This window comes from Crotalus tigris, unplaced genomic scaffold (genome assembly GCF_016545835.1).
Source record: "Crotalus tigris isolate CLP2741 ecotype Arizona unplaced genomic scaffold, ASM1654583v1 scf7180000023598.3388751, whole genome shotgun sequence".
Classification (NCBI taxonomy): Eukaryota; Metazoa; Chordata; class Lepidosauria; order Squamata; family Viperidae; genus Crotalus; species Crotalus tigris.
In genome coordinates this window covers 875166-891562 of record NW_024100068.1, presented here as the reverse complement: position 1 = coordinate 891562, position 16397 = coordinate 875166, and the positions used below count along the sequence as shown (strand labels likewise).

The 16397-nt window shown below is 38.9% G+C and overlaps 1 protein-coding gene across 1 annotated transcript in view; it reads right to left on the bottom strand.

Annotated features, from left to right (window-relative positions):
• KCNH5 (potassium voltage-gated channel subfamily H member 5) overlaps positions 1-16397 on the bottom strand; it is a 201794-nt gene that overhangs the window by 49515 nt on the left and 135882 nt on the right. Inside the window, exon 9 of the mRNA XM_039319543.1 lies at positions 7541-7793. Coding sequence (XP_039175477.1) covers positions 7541-7793 — 253 coding nt within the window. The remainder of the gene's footprint in view (positions 1-7540; positions 7794-16397) is intronic.

Below are 16397 nucleotides of genomic sequence, written 5' to 3'. Positions count from 1 at the left end.
TGTTAGTGTATTGATATATACACTATTGCTCTTCAATTTGTTTCACTTAATATAATTTAACAAATCATGCCATATACTTTCTGCAAGGATATCAAGGTGGCAAACCAAAATGGTTTATCTTTAAAAAGTGGTTTGTCTTTACAGGTGTTAAATTGAACTCTTGCTAGGCTTGGAAGAGTAGGAAGCCATAATGCTGCATAAAAATGTTACATCTGAATTTTTAGTCTCTCTTTGATTATGCTCTAGGAAGTCACTGGGTGCTTTGCTTCATATCACTAAAGGGCTTCTCTTGTTTCAATAGATCTGATACCACAGAAAGTCTGGGCCAAGAATGAGCAGCAGGAGTCTTATGGAACTTAGTATTGGAACTTTGAGGACATAATCAATATGGAAACAAAGGTGAATGTGCACATGCTAAAGGTGTGACAATCATGCATGTTCTGGAGAAAATTAATTCATGGGTTTTGCCTTCATAAGAAAAAAGAATGGCCAGTATCTCAGATGTCTTTAGCAAGGGCCGCTAACTTAAATGGAATTGGGTGGTAGCTCTGTGGAATCACTGAAACTAAAATTATTTTCTTTTTCTTCCACATGCCTCTGCAACTGAAGGAAAGTGTTACAAGTGTATATATGTCTCCAATCCTTTGCTTTGCAGTAGGAAAGTGTGATACTTGGCCTGCTAGCTTCATTCCACAACATAGAAGAACATGAATTGCAGCCAAAGGCAAGGTTGATTGGGAGGAAGACTTCGTAGATCGGGCTTAAGGCATGTTTGGGAAGGCTAGGAATCATAACTGAACATTATTTAATCAAGACAATATGGGACTATTGACTTTTTCCTTTAACAGCAATTAATTGGTAAGAGGTTAGCTAGTAATGTTTTAAAAAATAATCTGGTCTCTAACAAAGTCCCAACACTGTAGTCTATGAGGCTTTCTCGGTTTTTGAAGATGTACGGTGTTAATGTTTGCTGAATGTTAAGTTATTCCCTATATCAAAAGAAGCAGACACTTTTATTCAAAAATTTACTAGTCTAAATATGTTCCCATAGCAAATTGTAGCCAAGTAATTAATACACAGTAATTGGTTAAAAAACAGTATTTAATTGGCAAAAGACCTTTAGCTGGTTGATAGTAAATCATTTCCCCTAAAGATATAGGCATTAGTTATCCTCAGAAAGCACCTGCCATCTACTATAGCAAATCAATATGAACCAGTAGTGGACAATTTTGTCTAATTTTGATCTTAGTTGGTTTCAGTCCAACTCTACTTCATCCAATTTCCACATTGATCAGTGATTTAACATACACATTCAAATGTATTTCTTTCTGTTGTCAAGTTTCCTTTTTTGTGCACATTTCAACTCAATTTGCCCTAATAGGAACATTTTTTGTAGAAATGTTTGCTTCTGCAGATATATTCCATTCATTCTTTGCTAATAGCTTGTAGATTAATGGTACTCTAAGAAGGATGTGACACTGTTCTGATGCCATATTAGAAACTTTTCTAATATCAAAGGATGTGAATTTGAAAGCTTTCTATCCAAAGCATTTATTCTACAACCATCTTAGTTCATATGGTTTCTAATAGGATGGAGTATTCTCCCCCAAGTAAGAATGTGACATTTTATATAGCAGAAAATATATTCGAACAGTCCAGCTCTGCTTGCTCTTGTACACAACTCTTATGCCCATCCTTTTTAAAAAAAATTTAGATGAGTTTCATGTACTGTAACTACAGCAAGGTACATGAAAATAATTGTAAGGAACAGGGTGAAATCCATCAGTGGACTCTTGGGAAACAACAGGGCTAAAACAGATCTAAGAACTGGTTTCTATGAAGAGCCACATTATCTGAGGAACTATATTCTTGTAAGCCCAGACCTTTTAACTCTGTTGTTCTGTTGTGTTCTGTCGTGTTCTACTCTACTCTACTCTACTCTACTCTACTCTACTCTACTCTACTCTACTCTACTCTACTCTACTCTACTCTGAATAACTGTATTTAATTCATGGCATCTAGCTTTAATTAGGCTTATAGTTAAAGTGAATTAAACCAATCTTAGTATTTATTCTTGGCTCTTTACTTTGGGAACCAGGTAATCAAATGTGGCCTTGGCCCAAAGAAAATTATTCTATAAAGTTTCATTCCCCATCAACTATCTGTACCATTTCAATATGTCTCATTTTAGCCATTGTTAAATCTAAATGTGGTGGGTGTGTTTACTTTTCCCTATGAAAATGAGTATTATGCCAAGCAAACAATTCACAGTATTTATGAATCAATGATTTCTGTTCTGATGGATGTAGTTCTAGAATGACGTTTCTCATTCTGATAGGATGAGCAGCACACTTGTGATGTTTCCTTGGGGAGGCTATTATACTACCCTTGCTCACCAAGCATGTGAAGACAGACTCTGGCAGAGTGAGCAGATGAGACCTATTAAAATAGAATCAATGGTCATGAAGGCAGTTTCTGCAAGCAACGTGGTATGCTGAGAGCACGGCAAGACACGAAAGATGCCCTGGTCAGCCACTGCGCCCAGGCAATCTCCAACTGTCTTGACTTTTGTCCTGCCATTGGAATAAGATGGAATCTGGGAAGAGAGAGTAAGGCTGACTATGTGCACCTCTCCCTCACTTAAATCCAATCCATGCACAAGTCCTGACATCTTGACTTTCCCTAATTCCAATAAATCTTAAAGTCCTGTGGCGATAGGCGAGTGAAGAAGCAGCAGGTGTGGAATCACTGGGAGCTGTGGACGCAGACCTGCACACAGGCGGCTCAGGTCTAATGGTCGCTTCTTGCTGATGAAGCAACAGCTGGATTCGGCTTCTATCTGAGCGACTGAGCAACACTCTTTAGGATCACACTGCTCACCTCTGTAGTATGAGGAAGAGGCTAGAAAATGTGCCCTAAACATTGTTGCTTATTTCAAACCCTGTCCAGCCTACCGCGGTTGGAGGGGATTCCATCTCATGCGGTCGAAATACAAAATTTAAGACAAAACACAAGGTGTTACCACTTATTATTGGTACATGGAATGTACTTATGCTTCAAGACAATCCATTAGCAGATCGCCCAGAAAGAAGAACAGCTCTGGTAGCCAGAGAGCTTGCAAGATTTAAAATTGACATTGCGGCCCTCTGTGAAACTCATCTAGCCAATGAAGGTCAGCTCACAGAAACAGGAGGTGGCTACACATTTTTTGGGTGTGGACATAGCAGTGACCAATGTCGTGAGTCTGGAGTTGGTTTAACGGTTAAGAACCATCTTGTTCACCAACTTGCCAGTCTTCCTAAGGGTGTGAATGATCAACTCGTGACACTGCATCTCCCATTACTAAGTGGAAAGCAAGCCACACTGATCAGTGCCTACACACCCACAATGACAAATCCAGATGAAGTAAAGGACAAGTTTTATGAAGATCTTGATGCCCTACTTTCATTCATGAAGCGCACCGATAGGCTGATTTTACTTGGTGATTTCAACGCGAGAGTGGGGTCCGATCACTCTACCTGGGATGGCATTATTGGTAAAAATGGAATTGGCACGTATAATAGCAATGGCCTGTTACTATTGAAGATATGTGCTGCTCATGATCTGGTCATTACTAATACCATCTTTCGCCTACCTACTCGTAAAAAGATGTCATGGATGCATCCACGCTCCAGGCACTGGCATCTCATTGATTATGTCATTGTGAGGAGGAAAGACATGCAAGATGTAAGAGTAACTAAGGCTATGCTGATGCTGATTGCTGGACTGACCATAGACTCATCATTTCCAAGTTAAATATTCACATCAAGCCAAAGAATCGTCCACATGGAAACAGAGTTGTGTTGAAAAAGATCAACGTCAGTACACTGGAAAACACCGACGTAATAGCTTCATTAGTAAAAGATCTTGACAATCAACTCCTGGAGCTGCAAATACAGGAAAATGCTGAGAAGGACTGGGAATGTTTCCGGGACATCTTGCACTCTTCTGTACTTAAGGTTCTTGGACCCCCATATAGGAAGCAGCAGGACTGGTTTGATGAAAACGATGAAGGGATTAAGGCCTTGCTTGCCGAAAAACACCATCTCTACCGTGCTTATCAGAATGACCCATTGTCAACTGCAAAGAAAAATGCTTTTATAAACACTCACAGGATTGTACAGAGCAAGCTCCGCAAGATGCAGGACTCTTGGTTGAGTGCTAAAGCAGATGAAATCCAGAAGTTTGATGACAGAAGTGATGTCAAACCATTCTATGAAGCCCTTAGATCCCTGTATGTACCTCAGCCTCTAGGAAGCTCTCCTTTACTGGATTCGAGTGGTGCAACTCTTATCACTGAGAAGATCCTGATTTTACAGCATTGGGCCGAGCATTTCCACTCTGTGCTGAACCATCCATCCACCATCAATAATGAGGCGATTGATAGGATACCCCAGGTAGATATCAACTATAGCCTGGATGCCCTACCATCAGAGGCTGAAACCTCACAGGCCATCAGTCAATGTTCCAGTGGTAAGGCGCCAGGATCTGATGCACTCCCAGCGGAAGTCTATGAGGCTGGCGGTGCTGTGCTTGTTGAAAAACTTACCCAGTTGTTCCGATCTTTCTGGAAACAAGGTTCCATTCCTCAGGAACTGAAAGACGCATCCATCGTGCACCTCTAGAAGTGGAAAGGAAATCGACAAATCTGCGATAATTTTAGAGGAATATCACTTCTCTCCATCGCAGGCAAGATCTTTGCACGAGTGTTGCTAAATTGCCTGATTGACCATCTGAAACAGGGTATACTACCTGAGACACAGTGTGGTTTCTGCAAAGAATGTGGCATGGTGGACATGATTTTTGCAGCTCAACAGCTCCAGGAGAAATGTCAGGAGCAGAATTGTGAACTATACACCACCTTCGTGGATCTCACCAAGGTTTTTGACACAGTTAGTCATGAAGGATTATGGCGCATTATGTCGAAGTTTGGGTGCCCTGACAGATTTATTCTGATGGTACGACAGTTCCATGATGGCATGGCGGCTCGTGGAGCCTCAGAGGCCTTCCCTGTCACTAACAGCGTTAAGCAAGGCTGCGTGCTGGCACCAACCCTGTTCAGCATGATGTTTTCAGCCATGCTGTCAGACGCCTTTCAGAACAGCTCAGTGGGAGTTAATCTGAGGTACAGAACCAATGGGAAACTGTTCAACCTGCGAAGACTTCAGGCTGTCACCAAGGTAAAGGAGACTGTGCTACGAGATCTCCTCTTTGCTGATGACTGTGTTCTTAATGCAGGATTGGAGCAGGAAATGCAAGCCAGCATGGACAAATTCGCAGCCGCTTGTGACAACTTTGGCCTCTTCATCAACACGAAGAAAACTGAAGTGATGTACCAGCCAGTTCCAAAAGCCCAATATCAAGAGCTTACCATCACAGTAAAGGGACAAAAGCTGCAAGCAGTGGACCAATTTACGTATCTTGGTAGTACCCTCTCCTGTGCAGTGACAATTGACATCGAGGTCAACTGTAGCATTGCCAAGGCAAGTTCTGCATTTGGCAGATTGCGGACTAACACGTGGGATCGCCGTGGAATAAGTCTTTCTACCAAGCTTAAAGTTTATCAGGCAGCAATGCTAACTACCCTGATGTATGCTAGTGAGACCTGGACAGTGTACAGGAGGCACATTAGGCAACTGAACTACTTCCACATGACTTGCCTTCGTAGAATTCTGAGGATCCGATGGCAGGATAAGATACCAGACACAGATGTCCTCTCCAGAGCAGGCCTATCATCAGTTCACACTCTGTTGATGAAAGCCCAGATGCACTGGGCAGGCCATGTTGTAAGGATGCCAGATCATCGCATCCCTAAACAGCTCTTCTATGGTGAGCTGTCTCAAGGAAAGCGATCGCACAGGGGACAAAAGAAGCGATACAAAGACACGTTGAAAGCCTCTCTCAAGTCCCTGGATATTAACACCATCTCTTGGGAACTTCTGGCGCATGATCGACCAACATGGCGCACCTTGGTGTACCAGGGTTGCCAGACATATGAACACAGAAGGACAATTTTGGCACAAGAGAAGCGAGCACTCCGCAAAGCCAGAGCTGTAAATGCTGAAGTAACAGTGTCTACATTTCTTTGTTCAGTATGTGACAGAACATTCCGTGCTAATATCGGTCTTATTAGTCACCTACGGACACATTGTTGATGGCCCATAACCCACAAGATGTCAAGGTCTTCATTGAAATCGATGGACGAACAACATTATACTACACACACTTCATTACCACAGCATTAGCAAGCTCATACAATAGCCAAGCATCTTACATTTCTAGCTAATTACTATATTAAAGCAGGTCATGGACAGAAAGAAAATAACATATATTCATTTATTTTTTCTTAATTGTATTTAATAATATTGTGCATAATATAAATAGGAGTAAAAAAATATGTGCAGCTCCTAACAGTCAGTAATTAATGTTTGCATCTAGGTGACCTTGTGCCCATTATTTTGCTAGCTTGAAATAATTATGCTCTCACAATCTACTCTCAAAATATATAAGGGTATAAAGAAGGATTTTTTTTAAAAAAAAATGACTTTTGCTAATAGAATAAACAAATTTGGGTGAATAGAACAGAATAACAGAGTTGGAATGGATTTTAGAGGTCTTCTACTCCAACCCCATACTTAGGAAGAAAACATTATATCATTTCAGACAAATGGCTGTCCAATTTCTTCTTAAAAACATCCAGTGTTGGAACATTCACAACTTCTGGAGGCAATGTTGTTCCACTGATTAATTGTTCTAACAGTCAGGAAATTTCTCCTTAGTTCTAGGTTGCTTCTCTCCTTGATTAGTTTCCATTCATTGCTTCTTGTCCTGCCTTCAGGTGCTTTGGAGAATAGCTTGACTCCCTCTTCTTTGTGGCAACCCTTTAGATATTGGAACATTGCTATCATGTTATCCATGATGGGGAAGTAGGCTGATCAATTTTTGTTCCTACGTGACTAATTGTTTCAGCCCAAGCCTTTACAGGATTCTTGTGGTTAAAAACCAAGGGAGAAAATTCAATGTACACCTTTATGAGCCTTCAGGGGAAAGGGAGGATATGAATATTTATTTTATATAAACATTTTTATTTTATATAAGAAAATAAATAAGAATTAAGCACAAAACGTAATAGATTCAAACACCATCTAAACCAAGGGTGTCAAACTGCCAGCCTGCAGGCCGGATGCGTCATGGTGAATCTGCACCCACTCCATTGCCAGCAATGGAAAAAAAGTCATGATATGTCATGACACGTCACATGACATTGCAAGTTTGACACCCCTGATCTAAACTTTTGTACTCTGGAATTTTGTCAGAAAATAAACTCATCAATGGATTTAATTATAACAACAACATTTCTAAATAGAACTTGTTAAATAACAAGGACTGGGTGACAGTACCCCCTTGACATTTTAAGCAATTGTATAAAGTGTATAAAAATCCCCCATTTGTATCAGAGTAATGGCAGCCATACAAGATGGCTGCCAGTTCATCATCCTACCTAAGATGGCCACCACCTCATCATCCTGTATGACTTCTAATGATCCTGAGACAACAAAGCAGAGGGCATCTACGCTTTCACCAGCATGATAGATAAGGTCTCCAGGAGCACAATGGATTGTCTGGAATTCCACTGCAAGTGCTCGCAGGCAGCCATCGCTAGCTAGCCGAAAAGCTGGATGTTCATTAAAAACTTTCCGATTGAGATGCACACATATATCTGCTCTCATGTCCTTGGGACATATTGAAAGGACCTGGAGGGAAAGGAAAAACATCACAATGAGTGCACTGTTACGTATGAAGGTTATTATACATACGTAACTACTTTAATACATTATATTTGTGCTAGTGGGAAATATCTGTAGCTTGGGTATAGGATGAGGGTGGAAGTTCATTCTCCGAGCTTGTGGGTTGGATTCCAAATATTCAGAAACCAACCCACTAGCTCGGAGACTGAACCTCCACTCTCATACATTATAATGTTTAAAGAGCTCCAAAGTCAGATCTTTTAAGACAAGCCTGTATTACCTGTCTATATTGTAAATGTATAATTTACAGAGACTACAATAGATGATAGTATTTTTTCTTAATGCTTCTAGATGAATTATTACAAAAGAAATGTTGGAACCAAGAATTTGAATTTTTGTGCATATATTTACAGAGACTATACTTCTTCCCTATATACTCATACAGTATATAATCAATGTGAAACTTGTTATAATGTAGGTTCTACCAAGGTTCACATTGATTTTAAATCCCCATTGCTTTATTTAATAGTTGAATTGTTTTTATGTTTTTGTGTTGAGGTGCCATACACAAATTTTAAATGAAACAAATGAAAACATTTAACATTTAATTGAATTCAGCAGAACTAATGTTCATATAACATGTATGGTAAATATTTGGATAAATAAGTCTCTATTCCCTAACTATCCAGAGGCAATTTGTTTTTAATTATTTTCTTTCTTTCTTTGTAATATGGATTTCTTTTTAAGAATGATTTCAGAGAAAATTGCAATTAATCAAGAGCAGATTAATAGCACCAAAACAATCTACCAGTTGATTAAAAACAGAAGCAGCACAAGTGGGCTCTTAAAGGAATGCCTGAAAAACAATGTTTCAGTTAATAGAAATAGAATACAATCTACAATTTAATTTATTCACCGATCCTAAGATTTGGGATAGACACAGAAAGAAACAATTCTCCAGTAGCAGCCAGAAACTGCTCTGAGGGTTCTTCATTCTTAGATCTATGATCCTCATTTGCCCATTGTGCTTTTCATTGTAAACCTACTTCTTACTGACATCACTCTGCAGATGTAACAATTTTTTTCTTCCTGCAGATTGTTAGGTGCCGCCACATTAGGCTTGGCTCCCAGTGACTTCATAGCTAGATGCTGTGTTAAGTGTTAAAATCCACCCTTGCAGATAGTCATACTTAATTCCTGACTTAAGGAAGCAATGTCATTTGAGTGAAGTTGGTAGAAATGGGGATTATCTAGAGCAGGGGTGTCAAACTGCCGACCCATGGGGCGGATGCGTCATGCTGAAACCACGCCCATCCCATTGCCTGCAATGGAAAAAAAGTTGCAACACGTTGCGACACATCACATGATGTTGCGAGTTTGACACCCCTGCACTAGAATATAAACTGAGAGCAAACCACACAGGCACTGATGAGGTTACTTAGTTTGGCAATGAAACATCTGGAAGAAAACAACCAAGCTCAGAGAGCATCAAGGACCCAAACAGTTCAATCCTGAGCTTAATTTCATTTTCCTTTTGCTATTAGATTTTATCTAGTTTGTTCTCTCTCTCTCTCCCTCCCTCCCTCCCTCTCCCTCCCTCCCTCTCCCTCTCCCTCTCCCTCCCTCCCTCTCTCTCCCATTGCCTTTGGTAAGTAGTCCTGAAAATGTAATTCTTAAGCTAGGCTTTAATATAAATCCAAAATATAGGGCTATAGTTTTGTTTCAAAATATTCTATCTTCTGAAAAAACTATGACTTATTACCTCAGAAGGAACCACAGAATGTCAGTGAACCTCAAGGAATTCTGAGAAAAAAATCTGGGTTTCCAGTGTTCCATGTAAATGAAAAGGATGACCTAGAATAATCCCCCATCCTTTAAAGAAGGATGAGCAATTGTAAATTAATCAGTTAATTTCACTTTAAGCAAACTTATTTACTAAAATGAAGAACTTCATCATGGGCACAAAGTTTTATTTCATGTCTTATTTCCTTTAGAATTTCATTGGCAGAGTGGCGAATGTGGACTGTGATGGACTGAATTTTAAAGTTAATGCTTTGGGGACTACTGAATTGTTTCTACCCATAGATCACAGAATGGGTGCCTGCCTTTGAAAGCCATGTGATCTTAAAAAAAAAATAAAATTAAAAATCTGGTATAAACAATCCAAAGCAGAAACCTTTGAAAACCTTCACTAGGAACAATAATAATCTTCTACATAACTAATTCATTGCCAAACTGCTCTTATCAATAAATATGTTATTGGAAAAATTATTTACTCTTAGGTTTCATAATTAAAACAACAAATTATTTACTTTGGGGGGGACTCTTGAGTTAATTCTACATATGCTTACTTTATAGTAGTTCCCACTGAGTTTGGTATATTAACTTTAAATTCAGGTTAATGCTTTTAGGATTATACCATGAAACCTATACTCTAAATAGCTTTTACTATCATGGTCTTAGAAAATGGACTGGCATAGTGACAAAGACAGAGAAATAAAGACTTCTCAAGTGCATCGGTATCATTTCAAATAGCATTGCTTTTTGTAGACACAATAGTGACACTTTCATCATGTTCTCCAGCAGTTCAGAAAGGTGAGAGCAAACTGTAGGAAAAAAGCCAGCTAATCCATCAGGACAAATTCAATAATTAACTGAAGCTCTGTTCCAAAAGGTTCTAGTCAAGCCACTTCCAACTGAATGTAAGTACAAAGAGAGACAGTTTTATCTCAACAACTGTAGAACAATGATCTATCCACAAGATATGTACTTGATTTTTTTCATCTTTAAAATGTAAATTAATTCTCTCTTTATTAAAAAGTCTGTGCAGGTAAATTTTTCAAAAGACAAAGACAGGGAACTTGGGTTCTTCCTTTTTTATAGCTAAAGTAATATATAGGAAAGAGTAAGAATTAGCCTGGTATTATGTGACATCAAATGTCTGCTGGAGTAGAAAACCTGGGGTGAATATAGGGATTGTGCTGGTCATCAGCTACTTCAATGTGTGTATACATGGACAGATCTATTTCCATTTTGTATGTTTTCTCATTGAAAGTTTGAATTAATTCTATTCCATTTCTGCATATTTTTATATACATAACTATTTATACCCTAATTTTCCCAATTATAAAAATGGCATTTTTATATATTTTTTTCTTCAGCATGCAACTTTCTCCGATGTCAACTCCTGCATTTGAATGGCCTGCTGGAAGCCACAGTGAACCCTATGTGGTTGTAGTACATTTTAAGAAGCCAAGTTATGAATGGAGTCTTGTTTAGTTTTGACTTCAGTGAACAATTCCATTTTCCCTCTCTCTGAAAAATTTAGATTTTGCCTTCACTTTTCTATGATGTGGAATAGGAAATATATTGGAGTTGATGTCTGTCATGGATCCATATTTCTTTCTGTTCTTGTTCAAAAGGCTGGCAATAGAATTGTTAGATACAAAGGAAGAAGCAGGCAAGATAGAAGAATACAGTGTGCTGTAGAAGCTAAAGTCTTGGAAGACTCATATTTCAGTCCAACATCATCCTGAAAAAGCCCTGGACACGTGTGGGCAATTCATCATCTCTCAGCTTTATAGAGCTCTTGTTGTGGGTAAAGTAAGGGGAGTGCTATAACTATCCCTTTCAACAGGGAACAAGCAGAGGAAAGAAGACTTAGGCAGAATGTAGGAAGGGTGGTTTTTCAATCTCCAAAAAGTCACTTCCAAAATTGTCATTTGCACATTACCAAAGTAAAACAACAATGGCAAAGTAGAATGCACATTTGAATTAATCTATAAATTCAAATTATGATTTGATTGGAAATATAATGTGTTACTATAGTAGAGCAGGCTTTGTTCATGTAAATGAAATGACCGCTGTTCCAATTCTTGGCAGATAATTTAAAAGGCTCTCCTGTGTATTCTAGGCATATAAGTTTGAAAATGAATTTGGACTGGACAGCCCTTCAAATAAAGAATGCCTTCAAACAGAAGTTCTATTAATTAGAGTTTGGCTGGTCAGTTAGGTATCACAAGACAACAGTAGGTCCACTCTATCCATTTTGGGGGCAGAGTTGCAAGATATCCAAATTTCATTAAGATTTTAAATATTTTTTTTTAAAAAAAATCAGTGGATTAGACTTGGGGGTAAACAGAAGTTGTATTAACAGCATTAACAGAGGGATAGAATCAAGATCACGTGAAGTATTAATACCACTCTTCAATGCCTTGGTAAGGCCACACTTGGAATACTGCATCCAGTTTTGGTCACCACGATGTAAAAAAGATGTTGAGACTCTAGAAAGAGTACAGAGAAGAGCAACAAAGATGATTAGGGGACTGGAGGCTAAAACATATAAGGAACGGTTGCTAGAATTGGGTATGTCTAGTTTAACGAAGAGAAGGACAAGGGGGGACATGATAGCAGTATTCCAATATCTCAGGGGCTGCCATAAAGAAGAGGGAATTAAGCTATTTTCCAAAGCACCTGAAGGCAGGACAAGAAGCAACGGGTGGAAACTAATCAAGGAGAGAAGCAACCTAGAACTAAGGAGAAACTTCCTGACAGTGAGAACAATTAATCAGTGGAACAGCTTGCCTCCAGAAGCAGTAAATGCTCCAACACTGGAAGTTTTTAAGAAGAGACTGGACAGCCATTTGTCCGAAATGGTGTAGGGCTTCCTGCCCGAGCAGGGGGTTGGACTAGATGACCTCTAAGGTCCCTTCCAACTTTACTACTATTACTATTACTACTGTACTGTATTGTATTAGCTTTAAAACTGGCAAAAGGAATTCTTAATTCTTTATTCTGTATCTTTCTGTAGAGCAGAGGCACTTTTCTGACCTGCTTTCTATATAATCATCTCATCTGGTAATTTGTTTAAAGTAAGAGCAGTAACAATTTGCAGTAACAGCCTGCAGATTTTTGTCTTTGATCAGTTGCAGTGAAATCCCCAAACTTGCTCCCACTTGGACCCTGACCAAAATGGTTTTAATCTCCACATTCAACATATTCTTACAGCAGTCCTCCAAGTCACAAGGCCAGATAACATTCCTTCTTCTTCCTCCCACTGATATTTCAGCTTTCTATACTGCATGGAAGCTAGAAGGTTCTTGTCAGTCCTCTTTAAATTTCTTAAACAGCTTTTTCCTTCTTAATTTTCAATTTTCTTTCCAGTGCAACATTGACAAGGAGGTATGTGTTTCAAATTAATCTCAGCAAATTCTGCTTCAATTCCCAGTCAGTCTGGGAGATACACAGTGAGACAGAGCATAGGAACTAAGATTGATATTGGTTTTGAACATATGCCTTGCAGTGTTGCAGGAATTGATCTAGTACTGCTCTGTTTCTCTCTCCAGTGACTTCATGACTATATGAAGCTGGAATTGCTCTACAACTAATTAGTTACTGGATAAATGATACCCACAGTCCACTCCAATGTATTAAGCATGCTACCTGATAATTCCCCCCCCCCATGGCAACCCATTTCACCTCCACAAGCCAAGCAAGCAAGCAAGCGTCCATGTTCACTTCTCAAAGCCAGGTAATGTGTATTATTCAAAGGCCAGTTATAATTGCTATCGAAAAGGCTGTTGTGTAATAATTTGATGCATAAACACAGTTCTGCACTCAGTGGGGGTAGGGTTAAAAAAGAGCAGACTAAAATGTAGTTGGGAGAAGTTTGTGATTTTGGGTATCCTCTTCAGAGCATAGATTAGACGTAATCCTTCTTATTCATTCTGTTTAGGATAGCACTACAAAATTCTGAGATACAGCATATACAGTATATGCTGAAGGCAAATGACTATTGAGTTCTGCTATTAATTTTCTATTGATCTTTGTACAATCTTTTTGTATTGATCTTTTTAACAATCAAGTATAATATAATTAAATCAAACATCTCCCAGTTAGTACATATATTCTGTACAATTGAAACAGTTCAGATAAAGAAGTACATTACAAAACTGACATCACAGACATTCCCTCTCTGTGTGTGTGTGTGTATGTGTGGTATGTGTGTGTGTGTGTTCTCAATTTATGAAGACTGGTGATAAGCTGAGGCAGATCAAATTTTACAATGATGTTTACAATGGTCATTAAGTCGATCACCGTAATTGTTAAATGAACACCATGGTTGTAAATGTGAGCCCATTCTTTTGAATGGCATTTTTTTTTAATGAAAACTTGCAAAAAGGGTCACAAATTGCCTTCACGTGACCGCAGGACATTGCAACCATAAATGTGAGTTTGTTGCCAAGCACCCAAATTGCAATCACATGACCAGGGTGGTGGTGCAATAGTCATAAGAGGAAGGACCATTCATAAGTGCAAAGGCTGGACTTTTTTCAGCACCAGTCGCTAATCAAATGGTTGTAAGTCAAAGGCTGCCTGTAATTTAGGTTGATTACGTATCTTCTTATTCTTACAGAGGACAATCCTCTACTCAAAGAATTGCTAGATGAAAATCTCTGTTTAAAAATATTCTTTTTTTGAATAAATAAGTTTTAAATAGGGCACACCTAAATGGAGAGGCCTTGTAACACCTGGCTTCTAAATTACTGTGATTTAAATAGATATATACTGTATTTCTGTTTAAATTATAGTAACTGTAAGTGCTGTTCTTGTTTTGACAATGATGATGGTAATGATCATTATTATGAATCAATCAACTGGAGAAGGGAAGCCTCCAGGGTGGATTGTTAGGGACAGATTTTTTTTCCCCAGCCTAGGGCTAAGAGACAGCCACCCAAATAGTTTCTGTGCCTAAGAGAAGGCTAGATCCTATCTGCCATCTCTCCACTCATTAAAATCTTATCTGCTATTCCATGCCAGCTCTCAGAAAGAGAGAGAGACAGAGATAGACAGTTGTCAATTCATATTTTCTTCTATTCTCTTTGTTTGATAGTGCAGAGGTAGCTCTTATAAATATGTGGCATTCAGAGAAAAACTAGGAACAATTCAAGAAAAAAACACAACACTTCTTTGCTTCTTCATATATGTTCCTCTTGAGATTGACAAAGCAAGTTTCCAGTCCCTGAGGAGATAAATCCAATATTGTTCTCCCTTTCCTTCAGCATTTTTTAAACACAGCCAGGCAGTTTAAGATAAGTGGCTGGAATGGATGAGAAACACCCAACAGAGAGCAGGGACAATAAAAAGTGAAGGGGAAGCGTGGAGAGTGATGACAACCAACATAAAGAGATGCTGTAGTTAGGACAGGGCATAGCTGACAAAAGTCTGTTAAAATGTTTATTAGTAGTAGTATTCTAAGCATACATAATATATTGTATGATTTCAATACAAGGCTACTTGTACAGTATTGACTAAACTGTCTTATCTAAGAAATCTTGTTAGATTGCTTCGATTATAGCAGTTAACTAAACAACTCATTGTAAAATAATAGATTTTCCAGATCTTGTACGTCATAACTAAGTATGAATGTTCTGTTGGCTCAGAACAGTTTGCTCACTTCTGATTTAGTGTAACCTTAAAGGTATAACCATTTCTTCATAAAATTTGATTTGTTTCCTTATGGATACAGACATGTAAACTATTTTAATAAGATCTACCTTTTATTGGCCAGCAGTTATTTTTAAACTCTCACATTTCTGATTATCATTTTTCTGTCACCATAGGAACCCTATTGCAAAAAGTTTAAATATAGAATTTTTTCTATTGAAGGCACATGCAATTGCTTCCTGATTCTTTTATTATTTGAATTGTAAAGAATGGAATTAAATTTCTAATAACTGAGCAATGTGCTGCTGAAATATATTATCTGAAGCAGCATTGTATAATACTATAACATAATGAATTTCACTGTAAAAAATGAGCTTACTTTTTAAATAGAAATTGGCTGTGAAGGTAGCACAGCTAAATATTGCATTGCATTACTTTTCCTGTGCAGCTATGGAGAAAGAATAAGCATGAAATTATATCTGCTTCATGCAATGGTTTTGGAAAGGCATAGTGAATGGGTGGAAATGCCACACAGAATGCATACTATATGACAGTGGTAGCGAACCTATGACACATGTGCCAGAGTGGCACTCAGAGCCCTCTCTGTGGGCACGCACACTGTAGCCCCAGCAAAGTTCACCAGAGTAGCGAGCATGTGGCGTTTGGAAGAAACGGGGCAGGAAGTGAGCGAGTGAGCGGCGTTGGCCCCCGGGGGATGCCCCAGAGATGGCGAGGGACTGATCCCCGCCACCCTGATTCCAGCCCACCCATCCCAGCCATGCTCACCCAGTCTGCTGTGACCACCACAGCTGTGACTACCGCAGCTATGCCCACCCAGTGGCCATGCCCCCCTGCTCCCCCTGAGAGCACCACAATGCTGATGTGGCCCTGGCACTTTGCAATAAATAAGTGGGTTTTGGGTTGCAGTTTGGGCACTCGGTCTCTAAAAGGTTCGCCATCACTGCTATATGAATTTACACAAAACATGAAGAAACAGCCAGAAGCATCAGCTATCCATTGTCAGTAAACGAGATAGAACACTTGAAGGAAAAATTATGCAAAAGAATTTTATAACAAAGAAGTTATGGAAACAGATAAAGAAATATGTATTTTGGTCCTGTTTCTGCCATGCTTCACCTCTCCATCTTCCCAGGAAATGTTTGA